General features: G+C 39.6%; 1 protein-coding gene across 3 annotated transcripts in view; it reads left to right on the forward strand.

The window, feature by feature from the left end:
* The window catches only part of NOS3 (nitric oxide synthase 3), a 720,543-nt gene that overhangs the window by 250,040 nt on the left and 450,710 nt on the right, over positions 1-19,793 (forward strand). For all 3 annotated transcript variants that reach the window (XR_008402467.1, XM_053713262.1, XM_053713263.1), the window contains exon 5: positions 2,318-2,409. Coding sequence is in view for 2 of the 3 variants with exons in the window: in XM_053713262.1 (XP_053569237.1) it covers positions 2,318-2,409 (92 nt within the window). In the remaining variant the exon portion in view is untranslated. The remainder of the gene's footprint in view (positions 1-2,317; positions 2,410-19,793) is intronic.

Raw genomic sequence — 19,793 nt, forward strand, 5'->3', positions numbered from 1 at the left:
ATATACCTGCACTAGTAAAGCACACAGTGATATATACCTGCACTAGTAAAGCACACACTGATATATACCTGCACTAGTAAAGCACACACTGATATATACCTGCACTAGTAAAGCACACACTGATATATACCTGCACTAGTAAAGCACACACTGATATATACCTGCAATAGTAAAGCACACACTGATATATACCTGCACTAGTAAAGCACACAGTGATATATACCTGCACCAGTAAAGCACACAGTGATATATACCTGCACTAGTAAAGCACACACTGATATATATATATCTACACTAGTAAAGCACCCAGTGATATATACCTGCACCGGTAAAGCACACACTGATATATACCTGCACTAGTAAAGCACACAGTGATATATACCTGCACCAGTAAAGCACACAGTGATATATACCTGCACCAGTAAAGCACACAGTGATATATACCTGCACTAGTAAAGCACACAGTGATATATACCTGCACTAGTAAAGCACACAGTGATATATACCTGCACCAGTAAAGCACACACTGATATTAACCTGCACTAGTAAAGCACACAGTGATATATACCTGCACTAGTAAAGCACACACTGATATATACCTGCACCAGTAAAGCACACAGTGATATATACCTGCACCAGTAAAGCACACACTGATATTAACCTGCACTAGTAAAGCACACAGTGATATATACCTGCACTAGTAAAGCACACACTGATATATACCTGCACTAGTAAAGCACACACTGATATATACCTGCACCAGTAAAGCACACAGTGATATATACCTGCACCAGTAAAGCACACACTGATATATACCTGCACCAGTAAAGCACACAGTGATATATACCTGCACTAGTAAAGCACACACTGATATATACCTGCACCAGTAAAGCATACAGTGATATATACCTGCACTAAGTTTGGTTGTAAGTATATATCACTGTGTTGCTGGAGGTTTGGTTGCAAGTTTATATCACTGTGTTTTGCTGAAGGAGTGGGTGCAAGTATATATCACTGTGTGTTGCTGGAGGAGTGAGTGCAAGTATATATCACTGTATGTTACTGGAGGTGTGGGTGCAAATATATATCACTGTGTGTTACTGGAGGAGTGGTTGCAAGTATATATCACTGTATGTTACTGGAGGTGTGGATGCAAATATATATCACTGTGTGTTACTGGAGGAGTGGTTGCAAGTATATATCACTATATGTTACTGGAGGTGTGGGTGCAAATATATATCACTGTGTGCTACTAGAGGTGTGGTTGCAAGTATTTATCACTGTGTGCTACTAGAGGTGTGATTGGAGTTAAACATCACTGTGTGTTACTGGAGGAGTGGGTGCAAGTAAATATCACTATGTAACTGGAGCTGTAATTGCAAGTATATCTCACTGTATGATGCTGGGGACCTGGGTGCTTTCCTGGGGGAGCTATAAGTTGTCTCACTTTGTGTTGCTGGAGGAGTGGGTGCAAGTATATATTACTGTATGTTACTGGAGGAGTGGGTGCAAGTATATATCACTTTATGTTACTGGAGGAGTGGGTGCAAGTATATATCACTGTATGTTACTGGAGGAGTGGGTGCAAGTATATATCACTGTATGTTACTGGAGGAGTGGGTGCAAGTATATATCACCGTGCATCTGTGGGGTCTGCGTGCAGCTATAAGATATATCACTGTGTGTTACTGGGCCTGGGTGCAGTTATAAGATATATCACTGTGTGTTACTGAGTGCAGTTATAAGATATATCACTGTGTGTTACTGAGTGCAGTTATAAGATATATCACTGTGTGTTACTGGGTGCAGTTATAAGATATATCACTGTAGGTTACTGGGTGCAGTTATAAAATATCTCACTGTGTGTTACTGGGTGTAGTTATAAGATATATCACTGTGTGTTACTGGGTGCAGTTATAATATATATCACTGTATGTTACTGAGTGCAGCTATAAGATATATCACTGTATGTTACTGGGTGCAGCTATAAGATATATCACTGTGTGTTACTGGGCCTGGGTGCAGTTATAAGATATATCACTGTGTGTTACTGAGTGCAGTTATAAGATATATCACTGTGTGTTACTGGGTGCAGTTATAAGATATATCACTGTAGGTTACTGGGTGCAGTTATAAAATATCTCACTGTGTGTTACTGGGTGCAGTTATAAGATATATCACTGTATGTTACTGGGTGCAGTTATAAGATATCACTATATGTTGCTGGGGTCTTTGTGCAGTTATAAGATATATCACTGTGTGTTACTGAGTGTAGTTATAAGATATATCACTGTGTGTTACTTTATGCTATGTGCAGGTGTTTGATGCCCGTGACTGCTGCAGCACTCGGGAGATGTTTACATACATCTGTAATCACATCAAGTACGCAACCAACAAGGGAAATATCAGGTGAGTGGGGCATTGACTGGTTATAGTAGCATCATGCTTGTTACTGGCATTTCTGGAGGGTACTGATGGGTTATTTAGCTTGCAGTGGTTTTCTGGCTTACAGCTGTCACGTAGTACTCAAACGTTTTAACTAAAGAGAACTATAGTAGCCAGGGGTTTAGTGATATCCGGCCAAGACCTCACTGGTTTACTCAATAAAGAAAAATGTGTCCCTGCAAGGTGCTTCTGCTAGCGACTCGCAAGTAATATAGCTCTCTGAAAAGAATCTTGTTGTAGAGAATTTAGGGTTAACCGCAGAGCACCTTGTTCTATTAAAAAACAAATGAAATTGTAATGTCTACATGAGTATTCCGTTTTACAGTTATTATTTTACAGTTGGATCCGTAAGTGTTGTTTGTGCGACCCAAGAAGTAAAAGGTTTATAAAATACAACAGCAGCTGTAAAAACTATCAAATGCTAAAGCAACTCCCCAGCCTGCCCACAAGCTGGTATCGGACCCCCATCTACAAAGCATAAAATACAAAATCTGTTTTCCTGAACAATATACAGAAAATATCTACTGCACGGTGTAAATATGAACCATACAATGTTCAAAGTGAATTCAATACAAAGTCTAACGTAAATAAAATGCACATTTCACTGAATTACCGTAGTGTACATCATTTGTGTCCTGGTCACACCCAGAAATGTAGGGAACGTCCCATAGGGCCTGATATTCAAAGCCTCAGGTGATAAGAACTAAAATGATCCACCAGAACTGCAGGTTTCCTAGTGAACTTTGAAAAAGTCAGATTTTGCTTTACTTCTCCCAGGGGTGTCCCCTTCATTTCTTTATTGAGAGACAAGCCCAGGCAATATAGCACTGCATGACATGACAGTTCTGCTGCATTTACACTTTGTGCTTTGTATTTTATATTACTTTACACTTCAGAATAAATGTTATTACATTTAAACTTTGCCCTTTCTATTTTGTATTTTATTTTGTATACCACAGTGTATTTAGGATTGTGATTTACCAAATTCTAATTATGCTTTCACAGTTTCTGTGTAACTTTAACAAAATAGTCTCATGCTTTGTATATTTATGTGCAATCCTTTATAAACTGCATGTTGCATTTCTACTATTTACATTTAGGGGCCTATCTATCAAGCTCCAAATGGAGCTTGAGGGCCCGTGTTTCTAGTGAGCCTGCAGGCTCGCCAGAAACAGCAGTTATGAAGCAGCGGTCACAAAGACTACTGCTCCATAACCCTGTCCACCTGCTCTGGTGAGGCGGACAGGAATCGCCACAATACAACCCGATCTAGTACGATCGGGTTGATTGACACCTCCCTGCTGGTGACACATTGACCACGAGTCTGCAGGGGGCGGCGTTGCACCAGCAGCTCTTGTGAGCTGCTGGTGCAGTGCTGAATACGGAGAGTGTATTGCTGTCCGCATTCAGCGATGTCTGTCGGACCTGATCCGCACTGTCGGATCAGGTCCGACAGACATATGATGATTCGGCCTCTAAATCTGAAGATCTCTGGGATACATAGGAGAGAGAAGGTAACTGGAGAACCCCCTGCGGCTGATATAAAGGCTCAGTTTGCATGAATTACAAATTAAACTGAAATGTTTTTAAAACAATTTAACTTGCTTTTGACTATATCTTTGTATATATTACTTTAGTATATGTTACTTTTCTGTTAGTTAAAAAAAATGTATTGTGTATTTTGAGCAAACTTCACCTGCTTACAGCTGGCAAGACAAATCAGTGATACCAACTTTTATAAACTGCTTACAAAATGTCACAAGACTTGTGAGAGAGCTTCAGACATACCCTGGAAATTCCCCTGTTTAGCTCAGGGAACTGCCCTGTTCCTCCCATTTTCTGAAACTTTCAGTTTTAGTTTGCAATGCAGCAAATTCAAGGTGCAATGTAATTTGTAAAAAATACACAGAAATATATAAAGTATGATCCAAAGTTATTAAGGTAACACAGAAACGTTCAAAACATAATCAGAATTAGTAAAATCACTACTAGAGCTAAATCTAAATGTATTAAAATATAAATGAAAAAGTGGAAAGCTTAAATGCAATAATACTGAAAGGACCCAATCTAAAGTGTAAAGTAATATAAAATACAAAGCACAAATTGTAACAAAACTCTTATCACACAGTGCTGTATTGCACTGGGCTTGTCTCCCCTTAACATACAGGTATGAGAGAGATCTCGTAGTGCTGGAGAGTTTTGCCGTTTTTCTTTTAAATATTCAGCCCCTGTGAAGTCTGAACTGCAATTTCTCTCAAAGCTGGAGAATCCTTTGAAAATTAGGGCTTTAGTTAGATACTAAGCGCCCAACTAAATTACCTAGCACTCCCACTTAAAGGGTCATTAAACCAATACATACTTTTTATAAGCATAGTATTATTGAGGTTATTCCCCTCCTGCCTCAGTCATGGGTGCACCATATTGAAATCTAACTTTCATTGCCTTCCAGTGCTGATCTGTTTGCAGTAACTCTCATTCAGACACCTGCAGTGTAACCTAGGTACCAATATGTCAGCACCATGATTAGCAAGAGGTGCATGAGATATATTTAATGTATAATGTGCAGTAACTCTCTATCACATACCTGCAGTGTAACCTAGGTACCAATATGTCAGCACCATGATTAGCAGGAGGTGCATGAGATGTATTTAGTGTATAATGTGCAGTAACTCTCTATCACATACCTGCAGTGTAACCTAGGTACCAATATGTCAGCACCATGATTAGCAGGAGGTGCATGAGATGTATTTAGTGTATAATGTGCAGTAACTCTCTATCACATACCTGCAGTGTAACCTAGGTACCAATATGTCAGCACCATGATTAGCAGGAGGTGCATGAGATGTATTTAGTGTATAATGTGCAGTAACTCTCTATCACATACCTACAGTGTAACCTATGTACTAATATGTCAGCACCATGATTATCAGGAGGTGCATGAGATGTATTTAGTGTATAATGTGCAGTAACTATCACATACATACAGTGTAACCTAGGTACCAATATGTCAGCACCATGATTAGCAGGAGGTGCATGAGATGTATTTAGTGTATAATGTGCAGTAACTCTCTATCACATACCTGCCGTGTAACCTAGGTACCAATATGACAGCACCATGATTAGCAGGAGGTGCATGAGATGTATTTAGTGTATAATGTGCAGTAACTATCACATACCTGTAGTGTAACCTAGGTACCAATATGTCAGCACTCTAATTAGCAGGAGGTGCATGAGATGTATTTAGTGTATAATGTGCAGTAACTCTCTATCACATACCTGCAGTGTAACCTAGGTACCAATATGTCAGCACCATGATTAGCAGGTGGTGCATGAGATGCATTAAGTGTATAATGTGCAGTAACTCTCTATCACATACCGGCAGTATAACCTAGGTAGCAATATGTCAGCACCATGATTAGCAGGAGGTGCATGAGATGTATTTAGTGTATAATGTGCACTAACTCTCTATCACATACCTGCAGTGTAACCTAGGTACCAATATGTCAGCACCATGATTAGCTGGAGGTGCACGAGATGTATTTAGTGTATAATGTGCAGTAACTCTCTATCACATACCTGCAGTATAACCTAGGTACCAATATGTCAGCACCCTGATTAGCAGGAGGTGCATGAGATGTATTTAGTGTATAATGTGCAGTAACTCTCTATCACATACCTACAGTGTAACCTAGGTACCAATATGACAGCACCATGATTAGCAGGAGGTGCATGAGATGTATTTAGTGTATAATGTGCAGTAACTCTCTATCACATACCTACAGTGTAACCTAGGTACCAATATGACAGCACCATGATTAGCAGGAGGTGCATGAGATGTATTTAGTGTATAATGTGCAGTAACTCTCACATACCTGCAGTGTAACCTAGGTACCAATATGTCAGCACCATGATTAGCAGGAGGTGCATGAGATGTATTTAGTGTATAATGTGCAGTAACTCTCTATCACATACCTGCAGTGTAACCTAGGTACCAATATGTCAGCACCATGATTAGTAGGAGGTGTATGAGATGTATTTAGTGTATAATGTGCAGTAACTCGCTATCACATACCTGCAGTGTAACCTAGGTACCAATATGTCAGCACCATGATTAGCAGGAGGTACATGAGATGTATTTAGTGTATAATATACAGTAACTATCACATACCTGCAGTGTAACCTAGGTACCAATATGTCAGCACTCTAATTAGCAGGATGTGCATGAGATGTATTTAGTGTATAATGTGCACTAACTCTCTATCACATACCTGCAGTGTAACCTAGGTACCAATATGTCAGCACCATGATTAGCAGGAGGTGCATGAGATGTATTTAGTGTATAATGTGCACTAACTCTCTATCACATACCTGCAGTGTAACCTAGGTACCAATATGTCAGCACCATGATTAGCAGGAGGTGCATGAGATGTATTTAGTGTATAATGTGCAGTAACTCTCCTTCACATACCTGCAGTGTAACCTAGGTACCAATATGTCAGCACCATGATTAGCAGGAGGTGCATGAGATGTATTTAGTGTATAATGTGCAGTAACTATCACATACCTGCAGTGTAACCTAGGTACCAATATGTCAGCACCATGATTAGCAGGATGTGCATGAGATGTATTTAGTGTATAATGTGCAGTAACTCTCTATCACATACCTGCAGTGTAACCTAGGTACCAATATGTCAGCACCATGATTAGCAGGAGGTGCATGAGATGTATTTAGTGTATAATGTGCAGTAACTCTCTATCACATACCTGCAGTGTAACCTAGGTACCAATATGTCAGCACCATGATTAGCAGGAGGTGCATGAGATGTATTTAGTGTATAATGTGCAGTAACTCTCTATCACATACCTGCAGTGTAACCTAGGTACCAATATGTCAGTACCATGATTAGCAGGAGGTACATGAGATGTATTTAGTGTATAATGTGCAAGAACTATCACATACCTGCAGTATAACCTAGGTACCAATATGTCAGCACCATGATTAGCAGGAGATGCATGAGATGTATTTAGTGTATAATGTGCAGTAACTCTCTATCACATACCTGCAGTGTAACCTAGGTACCAATATGTCAGCACCGTGATTAACAGGAGGTGCATGAGATTTATTTAGTGTATAATGTGCAGTAACTCTCTATCACATACCAGCAGTATAACCTAGGTACCAATATGTCAGCACTATGATTAGCAGGAGGTGCATGAGATGTATTTAGTGTATAGTGTGCAGTAACTCTCTATCACATACCTGCAGTGTAACCTAGGTACCAATATGTCAGCACCATCATTAGCAGGAGGTGCATGAGATGTATTTAGTGTATAATGTGCAGTAAATATCACATACCGGCAGTATAACCTAGGTAGCAATATGTCAGCACCATGATTAGCAGGAGGGGCATGAGATGTATTTAGTGTATAATGTGCAGTAACTCTCCTTCACATACCTGCAGTGTAACCTAGGTACCAATATGTCAGCACCATGATTAGCAGGAGGTTCATGAGATGTATTTGGTGTATAATGTGCAGTAACTATCACATACCTGCAGTGTAACCTAGGTACCAATATGTCAGCACCATGATTAGCAGGAGGTGCATGAGATGTATTTAGTGTATAATGTGCAGTAACTCTCTATCACATACCTGCAGTGTAACCTAGGTACCAATATGTCGGCACCATGATTAGCAGGAGGTTCATGAGATGTATTTAGTGTATAATGTGCAGTAACTATCACATACCTGCAGTGTAACCTAGGTACCAATATGTCAGCACCATGATTAGCAGGAGGTGCATGAGATGTATTTAGTGTATAATGTGCAGTAACTCTCTATCACATACCTGCAGTGTAACCTAGGTACCAATATGTCAGCACCATGATTAGCAGGAGGTTCATGAGATGTATTTAGTGTATAATGTGCAGTAACTCTCTATCACATACCTGCAGTGTAACCTAGGTACCCATATGTCAGCACCATGATTAGCGGGAGGTGCATTAGATGTATTTAGTGTATAATGTGCAGTAACTCTCTATCACATACCTGCAGTGTAACCTAGGTACCCATATGTCGGCACCATGATTAGCGGGAGGTGCATGAGATGTATTTAGTGTATAATGTGCAGTAACTATCACATACCTGCAGTGTAACCTAGGTACCAATATGTCAGCACCATGATTAGTAGGAGGTGCATGAGATGTATTTAGTGTATAATGTGCAGTAACTCTATATCACATACCTGCAGTATAACCTAGGTACCCATATGTCAGCACCATAATTAGCAGGAGGTGCATGAGATGTATTTAGTGTATAATGTGCAGTAACTCTCTATCACATACCTGCAGTGTAACCTAGGTACCAATATGTCAGCACCATGATTAGCAGGAGGTGCATGAGATGTATTTAGTGTATAATATACAGTAACTATCACATACCTGCAGTGTAACCTAGGTACAAATATGTCAGCACCATGATTAGCAGGAGGTACATGAGATGTATTTAGTGTATAATGTGAAGTAACTCTCTATCACATACCTGCAGTGTAACCTAGGTACCACTATTTCAGCACCATGATTAGCAGGAGGTGCATGAGATGTATTTAGTGTATAATGTGCAGTAACTATCACATACCGGCAGTATAACCTAGGTAGCAATATGTCAGCACCATGATTAGCAGGAGGGGCATGAGATGTATTTAGTGTATAATGTGCAGTAACTCTCCTTCACATACCTGCAGTGTAACCTAGGTACCAATATGTCAGCACCATGATTAGCAGGAGGTTCATGAGATGTATTTGGTGTATAATGTGCAGTAACTATCACATACCTGCAGTGTAACCTAGGTACCAATATGTCAGCACCATGATTAGCAGGAGGTACATGAGATGTATTTAGTGTATAATGTGCAGTAACTCTCTATCACATACCTGCAGCGTAACCTAGGTACCAATATGTCAGCACCATGATTAGCAGGAGGTGCATGAGATGTATTTAGTGTATAATGTGCAGTAACTCTCTATCACATACCTACAGTGTAACCTAGGTACTAATATGTCAGCACCATGATTATCAGGAGGTGCATGAGATGTATTTAGTGTATAATGTGCAGTAACTCTATCACATACCTGCAGTGTAACCTAGGTACCAATATGACAGCACCATGATTAGCAGGAGGTGCATGAGATGTATTTAGTGTATAATGTGCAGTAACTATCACATACCTGTAGTGTAACCTAGGTACCAATATGTCAGCACTCTAATTAGCAGGAGGTGCATAAGATGTATTTAGTGTATAATGTGCAGTAACTCTCTATCACATACCTGCAGTATAACCTAGGTACCAATATGTCAGCACCATGATTAGCAGGTGGTGCATGAGATGCATTAAGTGTATAATGTGCAGTAACTCTCTATCACATACCGGCAGTATAACCTAGGTAGCAATATGTCAGCACCATGATTAGCAGGTGGTGCATGAGATGCATTAAGTGTACAATGTGCAGTAACGCTCTATCACATACCTGCAGTGTAACCTAGGTACCAATATGTCAGCACCATGATTAGCAGGAGGTGCACGAGATGTATTTAGTGTATAATGTGCAGTAACTCTCTATCACATACCTGCAGTATAACCTAGGTACCAATATGTCAGCACCCTGATTAGCAGGAGGTGCATGAGATGTATTTAGTGTATAATGTGCAGTAACTCTATATCACATACCTGCAGTATAACCTAGGTACCCATATGTCAGCACCATAATTAGCAGGAGGTGCATGAGATGTATTTAGTGTATAATGTGCAGTAACTCTCTATCACATACCTGCAGTGTAACCTAGGTACAAATATGTTAGCACCATGATTAGCAGGAGGTGCATGAGATGTATTTAGTGTATAATGTGCAGTAACTCTCTATCACATACCTGCAGTGTAACCTAGGTACCAATATGTCAGCACCATGATTAGCAGGATGTGCATGAGATGTATTTAGTGTATAATGTGCAGTAAGTCTCCCTCACATACCTGCAGTGTAACCTAGGTACCAATATGTCAGTACCATGATTAGCAGGAGGTGCATGAGATGTATTTAGTGTATAATGTGCAGTAACTCTCTATCACATACCTGCAGTGTAACCTAGGTACAAATATGTCAGCACCATGATTAGCAGAAGGTGCATGAGATGTATTTAGTGTATAATGTACAGTAACTCTTTATCACATACCTGCAGTGTAACCTAGGTACCAATATGTCAGCACCATGATTAGCAGGAGGTGCATGAGATGTATTTAGTGTATAATGTGCAGTAACTCTATCACATACCTGCAGTGTAACCTAGGTACCAATATGTCAGCACCATCATTAGCAGGAGGTGCATGAGATGTATTTAGTGTATAATGTGCAGTAACTATCACATACCGGCAGTATAACCTAGGTAGCAATATGTCAGCACCATGATTAGCAGGAGGGGCATGAGATGTATTTAGTGTATAATGTGCAGTAACTCTCCTTCACATACCTGCAGTGTAACCTAGGTACCAATATGTCAGCACCATGATTAGCAGGAGGTTCATGAGATGTATTTGGTGTATAATGTGCAGTAACTATCACATACCTGCAGTGTAACCTAGGTACCAATATGTCAGCACCATGATTAGCAGGAGGTGCATGAGATGTATTTAGTGTATAATGTGCAGTAACTCTCTATCACATACCTGTAGTGTAACCTAGGTACCAATATGTCAGCACCATGATTAGCAGGAGGTGCATGAGATGTATTTAGTGTATAATGTGCAGTAAGTCTCTATCACATACCTGCAGTGTAACCTAGGTACCAATATGTCAGCACCATGATTAGCAGGAGGTTCATGAGATGTATTTAGTGTATAATGTGCAGTAACTATCACATACCTGCAGTGTAACCTAGGTACCAATATGTCAGCACCATGATTAGCAGGAGGTGCATGAGATGTATTTAGTGTATAATGTGCAGTAACTCTCTATCACATACCTGCAGTGTAACCTAGGTACCAATATGTCAGCACCATGATTAGCAGGAGGTTCATGAGATGTATTTAGTGTATAATGTGCAGTAACTCTCTATCACATACCTGCAGTGTAACCTAGGTACCCATATGTCAGCACCATGATTAGCGGGAGGTGCATGAGATGTATTTAGTGTATAATGTGCAGTAACTCTCTATCACATACCTGCAGTGTAACCTAGGTACCCATATGTCGGCACCATGATTAGCGGGAGGTGCATGAGATGTATTTAGTGTATAATGTGCAGTAACTATCACAAACCTGCAGTGTAACCTAGATACCAATATGTCAGCACCATGATTAGTAGGAGGTGCATGAGATGTATTTAGTGTATAATGTGCAGTAACTCTATATCACATACCTGCAGTATAACCTAGGTACCCATATGTCAGCACCATAATTAGCAGGAGGTGCATGAGATGTATTTAGTGTATAATGTGCAGTAACTATCACATACCTGCAGTGTAACCTAGGTACCAATATGTCAGCACTCTAATTAGCAGGAGGTGCATGAGATGTATTTAGTGTATAATGTGCAGTAACTCTATCACATACCTGCAGTGTAACCTAGGTACCAATATGTCAGCACCATGATTAGCAGGAGGTGCATGAGATGTATTTAGTGTATAATATACAGTAACTATCACATACCTGCAGTGTAACCTAGGTACAAATATGTCAGCACCATGATTAGCAGGAGGTACATGAGATGTATTTAGTGTATAATATACAGTAACTCTCTATCACATACCTGCAGTGTAACCTAGGTACCACTATTTCAGCACCATGATTAGCAGGAGGTGCATGAGATGTATTTAATGTATAATGTGCAGTAACTCTCTATCACATACCTGCAGTGTAACCTAGGTACCAGTATGTCAGCACCATTATCAAGAGGTTGCATTTAGTGTTTATGGTCATTTTAACACAATACACAGGTTTTTTTTTATCAGATCCCAATCTAATGAGTTGGGGATTTCAAAAAATTGTAGTTCTTATCTCTCTCTAAGACAACCATTAGGTGACTTCACTTCTTGTAAACATCCAGTGTATCCTCTGTTAACTTTTTAAAGACCATTAAACTTGACATTTCAACAATGCATAAAATGTTACATTATTGCAAGAGAAACAATATTGCAATATACAGTCATTTTTTATTTTTCAGCCTTTTGTTGTAAAATACATATAAACAATATCTTTCTTTCACTTTCTACCAGGGAGGATTGGGTTAATACTCTTAAGTTAATTTGTGCAAGCTTTTGTTTACTTTTCCCTCCCTCCCTAAGCTTCTGTTGTGTCACATGCTTTTAAAAAGGTGGATTATCAGTTTTGCCTCAACAGTCATGATAGGCAAATCATTCTTTGCAAAAGTAACCAATTTGAATCAGTGGTAAAGCACCTTAAGGGAATACAAGAGTTCAGCTACCCCAGTCTGCATATGTGCAAACATACGGCTAGATTACGAGTCTTGCGTTAGCCTTAAAAAGCAGGGTTAAGGGGTCCTAACGCTGCTTTTTAACGCCCGCTGGTATTACGAGTCAGGCAGGAAAGGGTCTACCGCTCACTTTTTTTTCTGCAATTTTAGCTTACCACAAATCCCCTTACGTCAATTGCGTATCCTATCTTTTTAATGGGATTTGCCCAACGCCGGTATTACGATCGCCTGAAAAAGTGAACGGTAGACCCTCTCCTGGCAAGACTCCTACCGCATATAAAAGTCAGTAGTTAAGAGTTTTATGGGCTAACACCGTAACATAAAACTTTTAACTAAAGTGCTAAAAAGTACACTAACACCCATAAACTACCTATTAACCCCAAAACCGAGCCCCCCCCCCACATCGGAAACACTTAACTAAAATGTTTAACCCCTAATCTGCCGTCCCTAACATCGCCGACACCTACCTACATTTATTAACCCCTAATCTGCCACCGCCAACGTCGCCGCTACTATATTAAATTTATTAACCCCTAAACCTAAGTCTAACCCTAACACCCCCTAACTTAAATATAATTTAAATAAAACTAAATAAATTTACTACTATTAAATAAATTATTCCTATTTAAAACTAAATACTTACCTATAAAATAAACCCTAAGCTAGCTACAATATAACTAATAGTTACATTGTATCTAGCTTAGGGTTTATTTTTATTTTACAGGCAACTTTGTATTTATTTTAACTAGGTACAATAGTTATTAAATAGTTATTAACTACTTAATAACTTCCTAGTTAAAATAAGTACAAATTTACTTGTAAAATAAATACTAACCTAAATTACAATTACACCTAACACTACACTATAATTTAATTAATTACCTAAACTAACTACAATTAACTTTAAATTAAATAAACTAAATTACGGAAAAAAAACAACTAAATTACAGAAAATAAAAAAAGAAATACAAGAATTTTAAACTAATTACACCTAATCTAATCCCCCTAATAAAATAAAAAAGCCCCCCAAAATAATAAAATTCCCTACCCTATACTAAATTACAAATAGCCCTTGAAAGGGCATTTTGCGGGGCATTGCTCCAAAGTAATCAGCTCTTTCACCTGTAAAAAAAAAATACAATACCCCCCAACTTTAAAACCCACAACCCACACACCCACCCCTACTCTAAAATCCACCCAATCCCCCCTTAAAAAACCTAACACTACCCCCTTGAAGATCACCCTACGTTGAGCCGTATTCACCCAGCTGGGCACAAGTGGACCTCCAGAGGGGCAGAAGTCTTCATCCGATCCGGGCAGAAGATGTCCTCCAAGCGGCAGAAGTCTTCATCCAGGCGGCATCTTCTATCTTCATCCTTCCGGAGCGGGTCCATCTTCAATCCAGCCGGCGCGGAGCATCCTCTTCATCCGACGGCTGACGACTGAATGACTGGTCCTTTTAAGTGACATCATCCAAGATGGCGTCCCTTGAATTCTGATTGGCTGATAGAATCCTATCAGCCAATCGGAATTAAGGTAGGAAAAATCCTATTGGAGATGCAATCAGCCAATAGGATTTAAGTTCAGTCCGATTGGCTGATCCAATCAGCCAATAGGATTGAGCTTGCATTCTATTGGCTGTTTCAATCAGCCAATAGAATGCAAGGTCAATCCTATTGGCTGATGCAATCAACCAATAGTATTTTTCCTACCTTAATTCGGATTGGCTGATAGGATTCTATCAGCCAATCGGAATTCAAGGGACGCCATCTTGGATGACGTCACTTAAAGGACCAGTCAATCAGTCGTCGGCCGTCGGATGAAAAGGATGCTCCGCGTCGGATGTCTTGAAGATGGACCCGCTCCGGAAGGATGAAGATAGAAGATGCCGCTTGGATGAAGACTTCTGCCGCTTGGAGGACCTCTTTAGCCTGGATCGGATGAAGACTTCTGCCCCTCTGGAGGTCCACTTGTGCCCGGCTGGGTGAAGACGTCTCAAGGTAGGGTGATCTTCAAGGGGGTAGTGTTAGGTTTGTTTAAGGGGGGATTGAGTGGGTTTTAGAGTAGTGTTGGGTGTGTGGGTGGTGGGTTTTAATGTTGGGGGGTATTGTATTTTTTTTTTTACAGGTAAAAGAGCTGATTACTTTGGGGCAATGCCCCGCAAAAGGCCCTTTTAAGGGCTATTTGTAATTTAGTATAGGGTAGGGAATGTTATTATTTTGGGGGGCTTTTTTATTTTATTAGGGGGATTAGAGTAGGTGTAATTAGTTTAAAATTCTTGTAATTATTTTTTTATTTTCTGTAATTTAGTGTTTGTTTTTTTCCGTAATTTAGTTTATTTAATTTAATTGTAATTAATTGTAGGTAGTTTAGGTAATTAGTTTAATTATAGTGTAGTGTCAGGTGTAATTGTAATTTAGGTTAGGATTTATTTTACAGGCAAATTTGTACTTATTAACTATTTAATAACTTCCTAGTTAAAATAACTATTGTACCTAGTTAAAATAAATACAAAGTTGCCTGTAAAATAAATATAAATCCTAAGCTAGATACAATGTAACTATTAGTTATATAGTAGCTATCTTATGGTTTATTTTATCGGTAAGTATTTAGTTTTAAATAGGATTAATTTATTTAATAGTAGTAAATGTGTTTTGTTTTATTTAAATTATATTTAAGTTAGGGGGTGTTAGGGTTAGACTATAGTAGCGACGACGTTGGCAGCGGCAGATTAGGGGTTAATACATTTAATATAGTTGCGGCGGTGTCCAGAGCGGCAGATTAGGGGTTAATAATATTATGTAGGTGTCGGCGATGTTGGGGGCGGCAGATTAGGGGTTCATAAGTATAATGTAGTTGGCGGCGTTGTCCGGAGTGGCAGATTAGGGGTTAATAATATAATGCAGGTGTCGGCAATGTCGGGGGCGACAGATTAGGGGTTCATAGGTATAATGTAGCTGGTGGCGGTGTCCGGTGCGGTAGATTAGGGGTTAATAACTATAATGTAGGTGGCAGCAATGTTGGGGGCAGCAGATTAGGGGTTCATAAATATAATGTAGCTGGCGGCGGTGTCCGGAGCAGCAGATTAGGGGTTAATAATATAATGCAGGTGTCAGCGATGTCGGGGGTGACAGATTAGGGGTTCATAGGTAGTGATGTCCCGAACTGTTCGCCCGCAAACGGTTCACAGCGAACATAGGTTGTTCGCGTTGGCGTTTGTGGGCGAACACATGGCGATGTTCGATCCGCCCCTATGTGTCATCATTGTGGAAACTTTGACCCTTTATGTCACAGCCGCCTGACACATTAGAGCCAATCAACATCAGACACTCCCTCACAGACACTCCCAGCTACTCGGAATCCGCCATTTTAGACTCATAACGACCTTGCTTTCTTAATGAGAGGACGTGTTGTGTTTTTGCTCCTGACATTAATAGGAAAAACATAGCTAGGCTAGTGTATTTACAGTCCAGAAGGACTCCACTCATCTCTGCTGCAAGCACAGCACCCCAAAAAGCCCTTTTTAGGGCTATATTTCGTGCCGTTTTTTTTTTTTTTTTTTTTTTTATTAGCATTTGCCTGGCTTTCAGCTGTGTGTTTAAGGCTCACAGCATATGCTGTGACTACTGCCACCACTGATATCTCCCTAACAACATTAGTTTAAATTTAACTAACCCAAAAATATAATTATTTTTCTAGTGTAATTTTTTTTCATTTTCTATCAGGCCAGTGTCACACAGCATATACTCTGGTTCATTGCTCTGTGCCAGCCAGCAGCCACCAGTGTTAATATCCGTTTATAACATTATTTTAAATTTAAAAAAAAAACACAAAAAAATATTTTGCTAGTGTAATCTAATTACATTTACTATCATGCCTGTGTCTGTCAGGCTCACTCAGCATTAATATACCTCTTTTTTTTCAGTCTTTTGGTTAATTGGTCTGTGCCAGGCAGCCACCTAGCACTCATATCTATTTTTCTTTCACCTTAATTTTAATATAAAAAAAAAAAAAAGTTTATATTTGTTTGCTAGTGTAATCAAATCTAATTTTCTATCCGGCCTGTGTGTTTTGCTGACATAGGCCTAGATTTGGAGTTCGGCGGTAAAAGGGCTGTTAACGCTCCGCGGGCTTTTTTCTGGCCGCACCATAAATTTAACTCTGGTATCGAGAGTTTAATCAAATGCTGCGTTAGGCTCCAAAAAAGGAGCGTAGAGCATTTTTACCGCAAATGCAACTCTCGATACCAGAGTTGCTTACGGACGCGGCCGGCCTCAAAAACGTGCTCGTGCACGATTCTCCCATAGGAAACAATGGGGCTGTTTGAGCTGAAAAAAAACCTAACACCTGCAAAAAAGCAGCGTTCAGCTCCTAACGCAGCCCCATTGTTTCCTATGGGGAAACACTTCCTACGTCTGCACCTAACACTCTAACATGTACCCCGAGTCTAAACACCCCTAACCTTACACTTATTAACCCCTAATCTGCCGCCCCCGCTATCGCTGACCCCTGCATATTTTTTTTAACCCCTAATCTGCCGCTCCGTAAACCGCCGCAACCTACGTTATCCCTATGTACCCCTAATCTGCTGCCCTAACATCGCCGACCCCTATATTATATTTATTAACCCCTAATCTGCCCCCCTCAACGTCGCCGACACCTGCCTACACTTATTAACCCCTAATCTGCCGAGCGGACCTGAGCGCTACTATAATAAAGTTATTAACCCCTAACCCGCCTCACTAACCCTATCATAAATAGTATTAACCCCTAATCTGCCCTCCCTAACATCGCCAACACCTAACTTCAATTATTAACCCCTAATCTGACGACCGGAGCTCACCGCTATTCTAATAAATTGATTAACCCCTAAAGCTAAGTCTAACCCTAACACTAACACCCCCCTAAGTTAAATATAATTTAAATCTAACGAAATTAATTAACTCTTATTAAATAACTTATTCCTATTTAAAGCTAAATACTTACCTGTAAAATAAATCCTAATATAGCTACAATATAAATTATAATTATATTATAGCTATTTTAGGATTAATATTTATTTTACAGGCAACTTTGTAATTATTTTAACCAGGTACAATAGCTATTAAATAGTTAAGAACTATTTAATAGTTACCTAGTTAAAATAATAACAAATTTACCTGTAAAATAAATCCTAACCTAAGATATAATTAAACCTAACACTACCCTATCAATAAAATAATTAAATAAACTACCTACAATTACCTACAATTAACCTAACACTACACTATGAATAAATTAATTAAACACAATTGCTACAAATAAATACAATTAAATAAACTAGCTAAAGTACAAAAAATAAAAAAGAACTAAGTTACAAAAAATAATAAAATATTTACAAACATAAGAAAAATCTTACAACAATTTTAAACTAATTACACCTACTCTAAGCCCCCTAATAAAATAACAAAGCCCCCCAAAATAAAAAATGCCCTACCCTATTCGAAATTAAAAAAGTTACAAGCTCTTTTACCTTACCAGCCCTGAACAGGGCCCTTTGCGGGGCATGCCCCAAGGATTTCAGCTCTTTTGCCTGTAAAAAAAAACATACCATACCCCCCCACAACATTACAACCCACCACCCACATACCCCTAATCTAACCCAAACCCCCCTTAAATAAACCTAACACTAAGCCCCTGAAGATCTTCCTACCTTGTCTTCACCATACCAGGTTCACCGATCCGTCCTGGCTCCAACATCTTCATCCAACCCAAGCGGGGGTTGGCGATCCATCATCCGGTGCTGAAGAGGTCCAGAAGAGGCTCCAAAGTCTTCCTCCTATCCGGCAAGAAGAGGACATCCGGACCGGCAAACATCTTCTCCAAGCGGCATCTTCAATCTTCTTCCATCCGGTGCGGAGCGGGTCCATCTTGAAGCAGGCGACGCGGATCCATCCTCTTCTTCCGTTGTCTCCCGACGAATGACGGTTCCTTTAAGGGACGTCATCCAAGATGGCGTCCCTCGAATTCCGATTGGCTGATAGGATTCTATCAGCCAATCGGAATTAAGGTAGGAATTTTCTGATTGGCTGATGGAATCAGCCAATCAGAATCAAGTTCAATCCGATTGGCTGATCCAATCAGCCAATCAGATTGAGCTCGCATTCTATTGGCTGTTCCGATCAGCCAATAGAATGCGAGCTCAATCCGATTGGCTGATTGGCTGATTGGACCTCTTCTGGACCTCTTCAGCACCGGATGATGGATCGCCAACCCCCGCTTGGGTTGGATGAAGATGTTGGAGCCAGGACGGATCGGTGAACCTGGTATGGTGAAGACAAGGTAGGAAGATCTTCAGGGGCTTAGTGTTAGGTTTATTTAAGGGGGGTTTGGGTTAGATTAGGGGTATGTGGGTGGTGGGTTGTAATGTTGGGGGGGGGGTATGGTATGTTTTTTTTTACAGGCAAAAGAGCTGAAATCCTTGGGGCATGCCCCGCAAAGGGCCCTGTTCAGGGCTGGTAAGGTAAAAGAGCTTGTAACTTTTTTAATTTAGAATAGGGTAGGGCATTTTTTATTTTGGGGGGCTTTGTTATTTTATTAGGGGGCTTAGAGTAGGTGTAATTAGTTTAAAATTGTTGTAAGATTTTTCTTATGTTTGTAAATATTTTATTATTTTTTGTAACTTAGTTCTTTTTTATTTTTTGTACTTTAGCTAGTTTATTTAATTGTATTTATTTGTAGCAATTGTGTTTAATTAATTTATTGATAGTGTAGTGTTAGGTTAATTGTAGGTAATTGTAGGTAGTTTATTTAATTATTTTATTGATAGGGTAGTGTTAGGTTTAATTATATCTTAGGTTAGGATTTATTTTACAGGTAAATTTGTT

This window comes from Bombina bombina, chromosome 5 (assembly GCF_027579735.1).
Source record: "Bombina bombina isolate aBomBom1 chromosome 5, aBomBom1.pri, whole genome shotgun sequence".
NCBI classification, from domain to species: domain Eukaryota; kingdom Metazoa; phylum Chordata; class Amphibia; order Anura; family Bombinatoridae; genus Bombina; species Bombina bombina.